Here is a 15,287-nt window from a genome sequence, read left to right on the forward strand (position 1 = left end):
CCATGAGACGATACAGGAAGGTGAAAAAGGCAAACTGGTTGGTCCCACCAGGTCAAAGGGAAGAAGACTCTCCTGGAAGAAGATCTCCTCTGTCGTCGGGGAAGTGGCGAGTTCGTACAGCAGGGCTCCACCGATGGTGTCGTCGTTGTAGATGGCTCATTTTCTCGCCTCTTTGGATTCTTTAGGTCCTGTGGCGACTTCTGAAGTTCCAGTCCCCAAAGCCCTGCTTTTATGCAGAAAAACCCCGGGCGGCTCACCACTGGGCCAATCACAGAAGAGTGTGACTTGAGTTGCCAAGGCAACTCAGTCCAGGGTGCCTAATCCCCCTCCCACACATCCTGTAGACCCCAGACAGAGTGGCACCATTTGGAGGGCTTCTGTGGAGAAGCCCGCCAAAAAGTGGAACAAAGGGCTCGACTTGGGTTAAAGTTTCAGAGGCGAACACAAACGCCATTTTAAAACCGAGTTCTGGCGAAAAGACCCAACCGGGGAATAAATATTAAATAAATAACCCGGCGGTATCTTTAACATTGCACCAAAAAGTGGTGCGTTTAAAATGAATGGGAAAATCCCTTAGGAAATATTCCGGTGGAATATTTTGCGTGGTATCCACTGCGACCAGCCAGAAACTCGACAAGGGGGGACTGGACAGCGCCCCCTTGGAAAACAGACACAGGGGCAATTGATTACCCCTACCAGTACTTCCACAATATGATGGTTTGTACTGGTTCTGTTCACAATTTGAGACTAGTAAAGCCAATGGTGACATTACATGCCCTGGGAGACAGTAGTCAGTCCCAGGGTATGGAGTCTATGTTTTGGGGGTCACTATGACACCCTTGTGTTACTGCACTGAGGGTGCTGTGTAACACACATACCAAAAACACATGAAGCCCTATGGAGTAAAAGACCCCATAGCCCATAAAACACATTTACAGTCAAAGGACATACTCAAATCATGCCTAAGAATGGGAGAAAAAAAAGAGTCTCACTCTTGGCAGGAGAAAAAAAATAAACCCCAAAAATCCAGCAAAGCTGCTGGGGGACTCACTAGGTTTGGGAGATTAGCCTCAACAGAGAATTCTCCCTAACAACGGGCAGGCTTGTTCACTGCGCAGCCTGTGGCTCCAGTGCGGCGGCGGCAAACTCCCGCTCTGTACTCCGCACACAGGCCTTGTATCGTGTCAGGACGTAGGCAAACCTAGTGAAATTCAGCGTGCAGCTACCTCATACGTTTAGGCTCATGGGGTCCACTTCTCAGAGTTGAGTGGTTCGAGAAGTCGCCGTGATTTATAATTTTCCGTTGATGCATCGCAGAGCACTGAAGCTAAGCAGCCATCTTGGGCTGCTCAACAGGCCCCCCCCACTTCCTTCTTAATTCATCTTCTGATCTTGTCACTCCCAGAGGTTTCATCTATATAATTAGACCTATGCTGACAAAGAGCAATTCAGGTGACATTTGGCGTTTCACCTCCCCACTGTCTGCCTGTCCCTTGACAATATGCACTCATTGCTGCTTTCTTTTGCCCCCATGGTAATTTAAGCATCACCCCATGGGTGCCTGTGCCTCATACTTTCGAACTAATATTCCCAGCTGTAATTAGGTAGGGTAGCCAACGGGTATTCGAGGTTATCTTCTTGAAGAAGGGTGCTTGGCTGGCTGCAGTGGCTACCTGCAGCCAACCTGTTCAAGTGTAGGAAGGTTTTCACTTTACGTAAAACATGGCAATCATATTCTTTCGGAATGCAGGCCATTTTCAAGGTGATGATGGCAAACAGTTATTTAAAGTCTTTCTTTAGCACAAACTAGTAATTGCAATACTGGAAACTAGACAAAAAAAAGAGACCCAACTCTTTAATGCTTTATTCTTTCGTTCCTGTATTGCAACTGTTTTGGGCTAAAGTAAAGACTTAAAATAACTGACCCACATCGCCAATGGTCTCTATTCGGGAAGTATATGATTGTCTTGCTTTCTATAAAGGAAGGAAAGAGAAGAGAAATTTGAAAAGGGAGGAAGCTTGTGTGATGATTGTCTTTTTCACAAAGAAAAAAAGGAATGTTATCTCTGGTTTTCCTAAGTGTTGACGCAAAACATTACACGCAGCTAACACCATAAACCCTCCACAACCTCCATAAGTACCATAGACTGTAAAGTAATGAATTACCAGGATTCATGTATTAGGGCCACTTTTTGGGAGGTGTCCGGGCCTATTTCGTGTTCCAGTCCGCCCCTGAGAGACTATTTCACGACTGAGTAATTACATGCCGACCCAAATAGGCAGAGGCGGAGCAGAAGAAAAAACTTTAACTTTGAACTATCTTACTGGGCAAGTGGCCTGGGAGTAACTATAGAGACATTTGCGTAGGGTTCAGAAGCCAGCCACCGGTTCCTAGGGTCAGTAGAAGGCCCTGATCAGACATTGTTTGGTTGAGAATGTGTAATCTCAAAATTCAGCATAGAGTAGGCTTTGGACAGAGGACTATTTTGTGTAGATCAGACATCCTGATAAGAACACTTTATGGTTGTCTTTATAGACTAGTGTTAAAACCTCCTTAGAGATAGGGGCATAAAAGGCCTTAATTCCTTTATTGAATCAATCTTGATTTACGAAATGACCTCTTGTCCGCCTCCTGAGTCTAATTTATGTGAGGAATCCAGGGAATATGTCCCCTCTCCCCAAGGGACAGACTGCTTCTTTGGGACTAGGAAAGTGAGCCTGCTACCCCTAAAACCCATCAGGGTACAGGGAAAGCAGGATCACACTTTGGGCGCCCCCATTAGTGGACAGGACACCCCTTAACAGGGATATATGTTAGCCTCCCTTATCCCTGATAGCCAATGTTTGCAATGGCTATATAGGAGTTGCATCAGACAAATATAGGAATGGTCATGAGATGGGAGCTGGTATTGTTTCTGATCCGTTAATTTTGCCTTCATTGTGTGAAACGAAGAACCAATGGCATGATCTATTCCAAGGGCGAGACATAAATGGCCTCTGAGGACACCCAAAGAGTGAGCAGGAGCAGGAGAGAGGCATGCCAGCCTGCAGAGTCACGATGAGAAGGGCCCGGACCTCGTTGAGACAGCATCAGGAGGCAGATACACACAGATGGCGTGGAGCGTGGAGGAGAGCTACAGGCAACGAAGCGCTACTTCCTGCAGTCAGGACTGGAGCTGGAGAAGCTTGGTCCACCAAATGACAGAAAAGGCACAACTGTGAGCATTGTGGTCAACCAGAGCCGAAGTCCTGCAACAACCCGACGTGAAGGACCGGTTACCACATAGCAATGTGGAAGCAAGCCAACAAACAGAAACCGTGCTGCAGGCCTTCCAGAGGAACGTGACCACAAGTCAACAGGTACGCAGTGCGTTCAGACAACCGGGAGAACAGCAGACAGGCCCAGGCATACCCCATGCCAGGGTGAGATCAGAAATACCCCACGCTGGGGTGGAAAGGCTAACAAGCCTAAAGTGACTGAAGGATCATGTAGACCGAACCGGGGAGAGAATCAGAGCAGCCATTGAGGAGCAGAAGAAATAGTGAATCTGAACAGGGGCACAGTCTCAGATATCTCAAGCAGGGGCTAGTGAGTAAGGGTGCGAGAATCTGAAAAGCCCACAACCAAGAATCTGAACCTGAGCGATGCCTCAGATGAAGCCAGGCCAGGATGGGAAGCCAAAAGATACAGAGAGACAAAAAGGCCCATGCAGGGCTGCAAGAACGGATGCCCTATGAGGGTGTGTGTGAAACCAGAGAGCCCAGGACAGGGTGAGAATCCAGAATGCCCAGAAGGGGCCACCCAGAGACCAACCCCAGGATCGGCTGTATAACCCCAGACCCCAGGGAGGTTCTGCACAGGGCTGGACAAGTCCCGGCTGCTCAGAAACATTTCTAAGAACTTTTCCTCATAGAGCAGTGACATTGAATAGCAGGCCAGGAGGCCTAGAGACATTAACCATGTCTTGAACAACTGGGTGGGAAGCATAAAAGTACCTGTTGAACTATTTAACTGGAACCAAGGATTGGGGCAAGAAGCCCAGTGATTTTGGCTGGTGGCAAACCTGAAGTCCACTCGGGGTAACACGCCACCTTTACTCCTGAATACCTTGAGTGCAGATCAGAAACCAGCCAGAGATTTACCACTTGGTCAAGAGGCTGCAAGTGGCTTTTGTGTTTCATTATAGGTTCTTATTTCTTTATAAGTGGTAGTCTTAGGATCAGGCTAGAGTAGGTTTTCTTCTAGACGGCAGATAGATTTTAAGTTGACGACATCCTCACATGTAACCTTTTTCCTTTCCTTAGCATAGGGATTTGCATGGTAGGGATGAGTATAGGGTTTTGGAAATACAATAAAAAATGCTTGAGTCAAACCACAATGAGTTGTCCGTCTCCTGATTCTGACTTACCACAGATACACATTAGAAAACAGACATTGTCACATGTTCCTCATTCGAGGTTGCCTATTGTCTGGACATTAATATTTCTTACTAAACAGTAGCTAGGTAATAAGATGAAAACATATGCCAAACAATGCACTAATAACATCTAACCTGCCTCATGGTCTCTTCAAGAAAGATACCCCAGTTTTGTCAGGAGCAGCACAGAAAATGGTGTACAGAAGCTTTATTGAACATGCTTAATCTCCTCTATGAGAAAATGAAGGACATTTATTCGTTAGCTCACGCACCAACCGCATTAAGTAAACTTAAAAATGCACAGAAAGGAATTATGAAATACATACTTTCCGTATTTAGAGTCGCCTAGTATCAGTTCTGGAGCTCTGTACCATCGTGTGGCAACATAATCTGTATAAATATCTCCATTTGTTGTTAAGGTACGAGCAAAGCCAAAATCACATATCTTAACAACTCCAGACTCAGTGATTAGGACATTCTCAGGTTTAATATCACGGTGCATAATCTGAAACAAAAACATTATTTTCTATTAATTTAAATGTACATACATTTTCAACATACTGCTTAATATCTGAGACTAGTCTAGTTTTAAGTGCTACACATTTTGCCGGATAAAGAATCTGTCAAATAATACAATTGGTTCAATTTAGAAGACTGCATGAGAACCGAGTCTTTCAGGTTCCACAGACAGAAATGTCTCCACTATACTATATATCTTCAGTCTATGCATGTAAACACAATTAGACTAATATTTGTACTGAGAAAATGGTTCTGTCTTTTTCTCGCTTTTCGATAGGCGCACCAAAAAAAGACCGATTTATTTTGGTCGTTTTTGTGCGGCCCGCAAAAAGCCAGAAAAAGCACAGATTAGGCTTTTTTTTGTATTTGGGGGGTTTCAAGCCCCCAACCCCCTTCCCTCCGCAGTACCCCACTCACCCGCCCCCACACACAAACACACAGTTTAATTTCCCCCACCCTTTGTTCTTAGACACACAGACCCACACACACACACACACACACAGACAGACACACACAGACACAGACACACACAGACACAGACACTTACACAACACTCCTGCGACTCCTCTTCCGGGTCTCGCAAGGGCTGACAGTTCGATTTAGAAAGACCGTTCTGTGCGGTCACAGGGATGTCTTTCTAAATTGGCCTTTTTTTTTAAATCGCTTTTTTTAAACGTTGCATTCACTTAGGACCGAGAAAACACATGTATAATATCAGAATAGACATACGTTTCCATTACAAGCTCAAGAAACCTCAGCTTTAAGTATAAAAAGAAAAAAGAAATCAGTATAATGCTTGCAGGTGAGAATAACATTTGGACTCAAGTAAGTAAAAATATTAACACAATTGACTTACAGCCTGCTAGGAAAATGCTGACTAACTAACTTACCACTCTCTCGCTCAGTGAAATGTTTGTTTGTTAAATATGTTACCTTCCTACATGGACTAGAATACCTATTTACGGTACCTGCTTGTTTTAAATTTGTTTTGCACATGCCGCAATGTGATTGTCTTTTTTTCTTCTTGCCTTGGATGTACAGTATAAATGTCTGTTTCACTTAATGTTAGTATTTGTGTTTTATCTATGAGAGGGTCTACCATTAGTTTCAATTTTAAATATTTTGTTACTGTGCTCATTTGAAGAGTATTCACCTCCTATCTCATCTGTCCTGATATCCTTCTGGGCAACTGTGGGCTATACAATGGCTGATCTTTCACCATCTTCTGCATGTTCTGGCTTTGGACTCTGTCCCTTTCCTTTTGTTCCATTTTTGTTTTGTGTTTAATTCTGTTTTTGTTTATTAAAACATGCATTCATTATTTGTTTCTAGTCTCTTTCAACTTTTTGAGGAGGAATTTAACAAGTGTGTGCATTTCCCGAATGTCTTGTGTAAATGTTTCAATATGAATTGGCCTTTTGAAGGTGACCTACGTTGGACTTGGTCTATAGTCCTAACCGGATTGTAGCTGTCTAGTTTCAAGGAAGGTAGTCTGATTTTCGTGATATGTCTAACTGTTTGAATTTTCGAAACTGAAATGTGAAAGGGATGAATAATCTGGTAAAGAGGCAGAAAATACTGAAATTCCTAGGTAAAAAGAAACCCGATATTGGGCCTCATTACAAGCCTGCCGGTCCGGAAACAACGGTGGCGGTAAACCCGCCGCCATGCTGTCTCCGGACCGGCAGACTACGAATTCTGCAGGCGAGTGGTGTCACTCCCACCAGGTCTGACCTGGCGGGAGTAATGCCATCCGCCTGCAGACGGAAATTAAAACACCTGCACCATTAGTTACGGTGCCAGTGTCTCCATTGTCCCCATCCCCATGGAGTCCTATGGGAATGGGGATTAATGGAATTACGCCTCCGGAATTACCGGGTCACCAGGGTTGTAATGCTCCAGTGTTTCCGGCAATCACGGAGGCAGTAATTCATTCCGGGTCCGGCGGCAGCCTGCCGGTTTTACCAGCACGGCTACCGACGGACACCTAATAAGGCCCATTATCTTGCTTCAAGAGACACATCTGCAACAGGGCAAGGCAGACTATATTTTGAACAGCACATATGTAAAGCAGTTTTCCAGTACATTTCCCAGCAATTCTAGAGGAGTGGTTATCTTGTTTAGGATGGATTTAAGATTTACAGTGGACAGAGTGGACCTTGATTCTGATGTGGCAGTTAAATTGCTAGTTGAGAATAGGCGCTTGATAGTCCTTAATGTTTATGCCCCTAATGTAGGACAAGCTGCCTTTTTGAAGACATTAGAGGATACTCTTGCAGGTATGGGAGATGGAGCAGGCAGTGATTTTAACGCTACTATAATTGATATACTGGACAAGTCTGAGGTTTAAGTCACATTCCTATGCTGAGGCCAGCGCAAGAAACGGGCTCTTACAGCTTATGCAGACGTGGGATTTACACAATGTTTGGCGTGAACTAAATACACTGAAAAGTCATTACAGTTTTCAGTCGGTCCCGCATGGAACCTTGTCTCTTATTGATTATTTCTTCATAAGCAGAGACCTTTGTGGGGATGTGAGTAGAGCAGGAATAGGTGATGTTCTGATCTTCTGATCTCCAACCACGCCTGTGTGCACTTGGCAATTGATAGATAAAGCGTGAGGAGAGAGGAAAAGTAGGCGGTGGAGGTTAAGTACCCATCAGTTACACCAGGATTTTTTTAAACATATAGATGCTGACATCACGTTGTTTCTTGAGAACAATGCAGATTCTGTTGGCAGAGATTCGATGGGATTGACGTAGCCTGGTAAGTGTCCTGGGCCAGTCAGGTTTCCTATAGAGTTGTATGTGGCTTTCAGGTCTTTGCTTGCTCCTTTTATGGTAAAACTATTTAAAGAGATTTGTGCTAATGAAGAGATTGTTAATTCCATGAAAACTGCTGTAATCACTGAGATCCCCAAGCAAGGGAAAGATCACTCCATTTGTGGAAACTACAGACCCATTTCCTTATTGAATGCTGATATCAAGCTCTTGGCCAAGATTTATGTCGAAAGGAGTAATCTTCTATTGTCAAAGCTGGTCCACTGGAATCAGACGGGTTTTGTCTTTGGCAGGAATAGTTATCCCATATTAACTAGTAAGAAAGCTATTCTTCTATGTACCAGGCTATTGTAACCAATGTGTGTTAGTTGGGAAACAAAGATCTTACTGTTTTCTAGGACTTCGGTATAAGGGTTCGTACCTTCACGCCTCCCAGCTTTCTGGAACGTTCTACAGAGCTTTGGACAGGTGATTGACTATTACAAAGATTAAGTCAGTATCTGCGGTCTTTTTTTTTTTTTTTTTTTTTTTATTGTATATGGTTTGCAAAAAACCTTTACAAATAGAACAAACTTTATAATTAAAAACAAAATAGTAAAAAAAGAAAAAGATAAACATTCATTGCTTTGCATTTGCATTTGAAAAAAGAAGAAAAAGAAAATGCCCGCTAAAGAAATACGAAATTACAGATTTACATAAGTTGCAAAAGTTAGCAAATTTTACAGAAAAGGGACAGACAATAGATAATCAACCGGTTTCAGATTTGAAATTTGATTGTCCAAGATTAGTCAAGTCAATATAAAGTACTAGTTACAGAGAATAACAGATAGAATAGATACAAGGTATAAAATATGAAATACATTGCTCATATTAAAAACACTGTGCTCATATAGTAAAAAATTCATAGTTCCAAGAATAGGAGCAGAAATCAGACCAAAGGGGCATATAGGTCAAGGGCTCTAATAAAGCCCGCCACAGCCAGACCAACCTTGATGTTCGAGATTGAGAGACATTGTGACCAAATCCAATTGTCTACCCCCAGTCGCCCCATAACATTAAAAATGCCTAGATATTTGTCCCTTAAAGAGGTCAAAGCCTTGCAGTCAAGAATGAGATGCCGAGAAGTTTCAGTGACCCCCAAAAGTTTGCAGAAACGACAGGTGGGATCCAAATCAGAAAACTTCTTCCTTTTACGTAGGACTTCCCGAGTGGGAAGAAGGTTCCATCTGAGTTTTATAAGAAGAGAGCGGTAGTGTCTATTAGGAAATTGGAACAAAATAAAGGACATCACACCTCTCTTCTTATGATCAAATTGAAGATCACTCAGTGAGGAATAACCATGAAGTTTTTCGATAGTGTTACTCCAATCATGGCTGAACAGAGACTCCTTTACCTTGTTAGGGTTTGTAAGTAATGTATCCCTGTCGGAGGATATGTCCATCAGGGTCTTATCGCAGAGAGTGGAGAAAAGATGGAGATATATGTTGTGGCCCGAGTGTGTCTGGGAAAAAATCATGTGGCCCACATCAACATATAAAGTATCAGGTCTAGGGGAAAGCAAGGCTGAGAACAATGAGAGAACCTTCCAAAGAATCCTAGCTCGTAGAGAAACCAGACCCAACTCATATCTAATGGCAACAGTAGGAATTGAATTGGGCAGTTTTAAAACTTTCCTCCAGTAAATACCTTCAAGAGAGTCCCAGAAGGGCAGAAGTGTAAGGTAATGGAGTTCCATACCATACAATAACTTTGGAGTCACCTTACCCTTGAAAAAGTCTACCACAGGTTTGAGGGAAAACATACAATATTTATTCTCCAAAGTACGTGATTGGGAGATGAGAGGGAGCAGTTTCTGTCTAAGAAATCGTCTCAGTTCTATCACCGATGGTTGGGCCAAGATCAAAAAGCCCAAATAGACGATTTTGTTAACTCGAGAAATGTTTGTTCCCCCCATTTTCCATACTTTGTTGTTTCGGGTTCTCCCCTTTGAGAATTCCATGATACGTGTTTTACCAGGATTGATCTTCAGCCCATTTAGCAGTGCGTACTGTTCAAATTTACACAGGAGCCTCTGCAGGCCCACTTTGGTCTGGTCGAACAAGAGAAAGTCATCGGCATATGCCAACCATGAGAATCTCAGGTCCCCAAGTTTAGCACTCACCATGCCTGCATTTTTCAGGAAGTTATCCACATCAGCCAAATAGAGGATAAATAGACAGGGAGCTAACGAGCAACCCTGTCTCACCCCGATACGCGTCCTAATCCTCCTAGAGAGAGTACCAGCCAAATCGAGCCTGATGTGTACCCCCGAGTTTTCATAGAGGGCCATAATGAGAGAAAGGAGGCCCGCCGGGATGCCCCATTTAGTTAATTTTTCCCATAATCTGGATCTAATGACCAGATCAAATGCATTGGATAAATCAATTGAGGCGACATACAAAGGACCATCAGATTTTCCCCAGGAAGAGGTCTGAAGGGCAGTTATAATAAGACCATTGAGATTGGTAGAGTGGCCGGCCCTGAAGCCAGTTTGGTATTTGGGGAGAATATGATTGTCCCTAATCCATATGTTAAGATGGGAGAGGAGCAGAGAAGCAAAAAGCTTACAGTCCGCGTCTATAAGAGAGATCGGTCTATAATTCTTTACCTCAGAGCGTAAGCCTCTCTTAAAGATTGGGACAATATGGGCCGTATGCCAACTCATAGGGACCTTCCCGGAATTTACTACATCCTGAAAAAGCAGGAAGAGTAGATTGGCCCAAATCTCGGGCTCGGCTTTGAATGTATTGTTCGTAAGGCCATTTGGGCCTGGCGCCCTAGATTTCTTAGCCTTAGAAATAAGACAGAACACTGTCTCCAGATCAAAAACTGGTTTCCATGCGTCATTCGATGGGTAAATCATCAATGCATCCGAAGCCAAGTCTTCCTCCCCAATATCAAAAAGTTTAGAGTAATAGTCAAACCATTTGGCCTCTGGGATTGCATTAAGCTGATCAGCCATCAATGTGTTATCAAGGCTGGAAACCGAAGCCCAAAAAGCCCTCACATCTCGTTTTATTAGTACTGCAAGCATATACTGTGCGTCATTTTGAATCATAGTAATTTTTCTATGCTTACAGTAGTTTTTGTATTTTTGACGAATGGTTTTAATTTTTGTTGTTTTATCTGCCCAATCCATATCTAGGGCTTGAACATCCCTAATAAGTTTCTTAGTAAGGGCCTTAACATTGGCCAATTGTTGGTCGAAACTATGGTTGTGAAATTTTTTGGAGACTCCTTTCCTTAGCTGGCCATAAATACTACTCTGTAAGACATTGAGAAAACTATCAAAAGAAGAGGTGTTAAAGACTGCTATTTTCCAGCAGAGCGAGGTGTGGTTAAGGGAAGAGATCAGTTTGTTATTAAGAACACTGATGTTAAAAGGAGACCACCTTATCCCTGTCCCTTGACTAACAGTATAAAGCTGAGTGGGTCCACCCTCCGGCAGAAGCTTGGTGAAAAAGGGGCATAGAAATTGAACCCGGAGAATACCATGGTCGCTCCATGAGTTGAAGGACACCTCGACATTAGAAGAAAATGGAATCAGGGAATGGTCGACAAAGACGTAGTCTAAGGTGGAAGATGAGGACGATCTACGCCAGGTTGGGCAGGAAGGATTAGTAGCATCATAATGGCTGTTAAGACAAGTTAGGCCAATTGAATCCAAAGCCAGATTCCAAGATCGGCCCCATGTAAGTTTTAGTCCTATACGTGGGTCGTCTTCCATAACCAAGCCCAGGTCATCATAATTGGATTCCAGACAAAGAGTGCAGTCTGAATTTAGATCGCCCGCCAAAATGAGTTTGCCCATGGGGTGCAGATATCTCCAGGCAAGGATTGTATCAGTTAACTTCTCCAGAAACAATTCGAGAGGAGAGATTCCCATATGCCAGTAAACATTGACCAAGAGAAAGTAACAATTAGAATCCGGAAAAAACACCTCTAAGGCCATAAAGCCAAAAGGTGTATCCGAAAGCTCCTTAGCAACAGAGCCGAAGGAGGTTCTTACCCCTATAATGAGTCCCCCCGATGCGCGGCCTCCCAGGCTAGGTTTGGCATATTGAGAGAAAATATCGAATCCATCAAGAACTGGAGTTGAAAGTAGCCAAGTTTCTTGGAGAAAAAAACAATGCGAAGCCTTAATCACGGCAACCGTTTCTAGGTTCGTGAACAAATGGGAATTACCTCTAGAGTTCCATGAAAAAAAACTGAAGCTATTTAGAGGGCGGGCCTTCGAAGAGGATTCTGATTTAACGGGAATTAAATCATTTCCATAAGCCTGCGGTGACATGTGCCCAGCTCGCGGAGTCTCCATTAGATTTGGGCAAAAAATGCCTCCGTTGGGGTGGGGGAGTTCTTTCTGGATGGTAGACCATTGTAAGATTACCTCTATATTCAGCCCCCTCTCCTTTATTTTTGGCAAATTGAGAAGAGTCCACTATTTTTGCTTCAAATCCTAGTTGCTTCAACCCTTCCATATGCCCCATGATCAAATTTAAAACTACCTTCGATCTAAGAATAATATTACTAACATCTACCCGATCATGGAAAGGGAATAAAATGCAATCTATGTCATAGCTAGAGATAAGCGAAAGCGAAGGAAGTTGGTGAAAGATTTTAAGTATGTTACCACGATTTAAACAGATTGGCATATCTTCGCCCCAAAGACTGGAAAGCTGTATAACATCACCAGAAACTTTTGTTGTAGCAGAGACAGGTAAGGACTCAGTAATTTTTTTGGTAAAGTGACCAAGAGGGTCAGCCGCCAGATCACAACCCCTTGCCCCTCTTAGTATAGTCCTATTATGGTTGACATTTGGCCCCAGTGGAAATCTTTCCCAAGATTTGGAAACGTTCTTATTATGGGCAAAGTCAAACCCAGAGGGGACGGCTTCTCGAGCCGCAGACATGCGCATATTTGAGATGCTAAGAGAAGCAAGGTTAAAAGGGGGGAGAGTCGATAAGACATTGTCTGATCGATCTGTCATATCTCCATCCCTCTTAATGCAGTCCATATTAACAGGGGGCTCCTCAGGAGCAGACAAGAATGCCGGGTCAGAAGGAGAGAGCCGAGTAGTAGGAACCTCGTCCTGTGACAAGCTTACGTTGGAATTAGACACTGTCACCTTGCTGATCTTGGGAACAAGTAGTGACTGAAATAAATGTTTAACCATATCAATGTTAACCATATTAACAGTCGGCGTAGTTAGAGAAGTGTCCGGATGATTCAGGCTTTTTCCAGAAGTAGACTCCAGAGAAGTAGAGGGGAGAATTGCTTCTGGGGCAGAGTCCATAGCCTCCGCTGCAACAATATCAGTAGGCAGTGTTACAGGGTTGGTACTAGTGGATGCTGGTACGGTAAGAGGTGTTATCCGAATGCTAGAAACTGCAATTTCACCAGTACCAACAGTCCTTGGCCCCGCATCTATAGAAGCAGAGGTATTAATCAACATACCCACCGCATCCGTTAAAACAGATGCAGGTGGTAAAATAGGTGGAGCATTGGTGGTATCTGGAGTGGTCACATGAATGGAAGAGGGGATTGGTTCAACAGAGTTATCAGTCCCCTGTGGAACTGCAACAGTGGTTGAAGGGACTAAAGAGTTTGCCATAAAGAGGTTTTTGAAAAATTGATTAGTGTACGAAGTAATCTTTTTGACATTCTTCTGATTTTTTGTTTTCTTCATTTGTTGGCTCATTTTCCTTTTCTTTCCTAGACAGGGGAGGACTTTTGGACAGGAATTTTCCTCTGGGGGCTCAGAGGAAATTGCTGCGATTTCTGGAGTTAGGATAATCATGTTTTCACCTAAGGATGCGATATGGTCACCTTTAGAACGGACGGCCGACTCTGCAGTCCCACCTGCACATGAACGATCTTGTATAGAGGGTTTGAGGGATACCCTTGGCAGATCCTCCTGTACTTTGTCCTCTCCTCTTTCCGTAGAGAATACAGTCGGAACACTGGGAAGTATATCTGTAGGGTCGTCAGCCTCTCGCAAACCATCAAAGGCAGCTCGGGGAGTCATAGAGGAAGAGCCCCGGGAATCAAGATCTAGTGGTTGGAGAACCAGAAGACCCGGGGCCGCATTGGGGACCACCCCTAAAGTAGTTGCCGTAGTCCCCGTAGGCCCCTGATGTAAATCGTGTATAGGGGCCAAAGGTGGATTGAAGGAGGTAGGGTCAAGACCTTGAGTGTTCAAAAATTGATTTTCTTCTTTTATAATTTTTACTAAATCTTCAAATCTATCTAGGCCCTCCAGCCTAGAATATATTTCAGAAAGTATACGTGAGTGGGATGTAACCTCTGACCAGATGTTATCATAGAGACTCACAAAGGAACTCAGAACCATATTCAACGCAGAGATAGTTGGATGGGAGAGTTTAATTCTATCATCAACATCTTTAAGGGTATGATGTAGAATAGACTCACTGGGCGGATCAGTTTTGAAGTCCGGAAGAAGACCTCTTTCTTTTAACCAGTTTTGTTTTTCAGTATACTCGTCAATAAAGTTAGTGAGATCTGAAGGGGAACCTGCCCATGATTCATCACAAATTTGTTGTGTTACATTATTTGTTTTGTTAAGATGGGAGTCCAAGTGGCTATCAGCAATTGCCTTATCTGCACATTCTATGATACTGATATCGTCAATATCCTGGACTGAGAGATCTTCAATATCCAGTTTCTTAACTACGTTAATTAAGTTAGTGTGGGCCGGGGTATGTACTGGAGGAAGAGGGTAAGGAGATTTAGCCAGAGTGCTAGAAACAGATTTCTTACCAAAAAAATGTGTGATGTTTTTCCCCTGGATTGGATTACCCTGGGTACCTAGATTAATTTTTATTTTTGATATTGAGTTACGGGGCTTGTTGAGAGGGGTTTTGAACGGCAAAGGGATCCCATTAGGGGAGAAGGGAGTTCCCACCACACTAGTAGAAAGGTTAACGTGAGAAGAAGATGTGTGCTTAATATCACTGAGTAATACTTTGGATCCTAAAGAGGGTTGAGTGTGAGAGATAACAACGCTCCCACTGTCCTTCTTCTCTAATAGTTGTGATACAGTAACTTCTGATTCATCCGCCATGACTGGGGGTATGGGCATACTAGGATTCAGTGAGGCAATCATTGGAAGAGGGATATTAGGCAAAGGGTTGTTGTCATATGCCATGTTGCTTTTTGTCTTTGAGAAACTGACCCCGACCAAAAGATTGGAGGCAAGAGTAGCAGCTAGACGTTCTTCCTGAGTATCTATAGAAATGTCATGTATTCCATTGAAAATACAGTTATTATGAGCTGTGTTACGTAAAGTGATACCCATAGCATTGCAAACCTCAGACCTCTCTCTCACATGAATTTGGGCCTGGGCTATGTCCCTTAAAAGGAGAGGGTTATAATGGGCCTGAAGTGGAGCATCATCAGAACTCCCCATAGCAATAGGAATGGGGGTTTCTGGCACAATAACTGTAGATGGCATGGAGGGCATACTGACAATGGGCGAAGGGGACAAAGGAGGTGAGACCTCCATAGCAGTCT

At 43.5% G+C, this 15,287-nt stretch overlaps 1 protein-coding gene across 1 annotated transcript in view; it reads right to left on the bottom strand.

Moving 5' to 3' along the window:
- Window positions 1–15,287, bottom strand: part of CDKL3 (cyclin dependent kinase like 3) — a 526,003-nt gene that overhangs the window by 170,851 nt on the left and 339,865 nt on the right. The window contains exon 3 of the mRNA XM_069650268.1: window positions 4,745–4,923. Within this exon, the coding sequence (XP_069506369.1) occupies window positions 4,745–4,923 (179 nt within the window). The remainder of the gene's footprint in view (window positions 1–4,744; window positions 4,924–15,287) is intronic.

Source organism: Ambystoma mexicanum, chromosome 3p, assembly GCF_040938575.1.
Source record: "Ambystoma mexicanum isolate Mex_15411 chromosome 3p, UKY_AmexF1_1, whole genome shotgun sequence".
Taxonomy (NCBI): Eukaryota; Metazoa; Chordata; class Amphibia; order Caudata; family Ambystomatidae; genus Ambystoma; species Ambystoma mexicanum.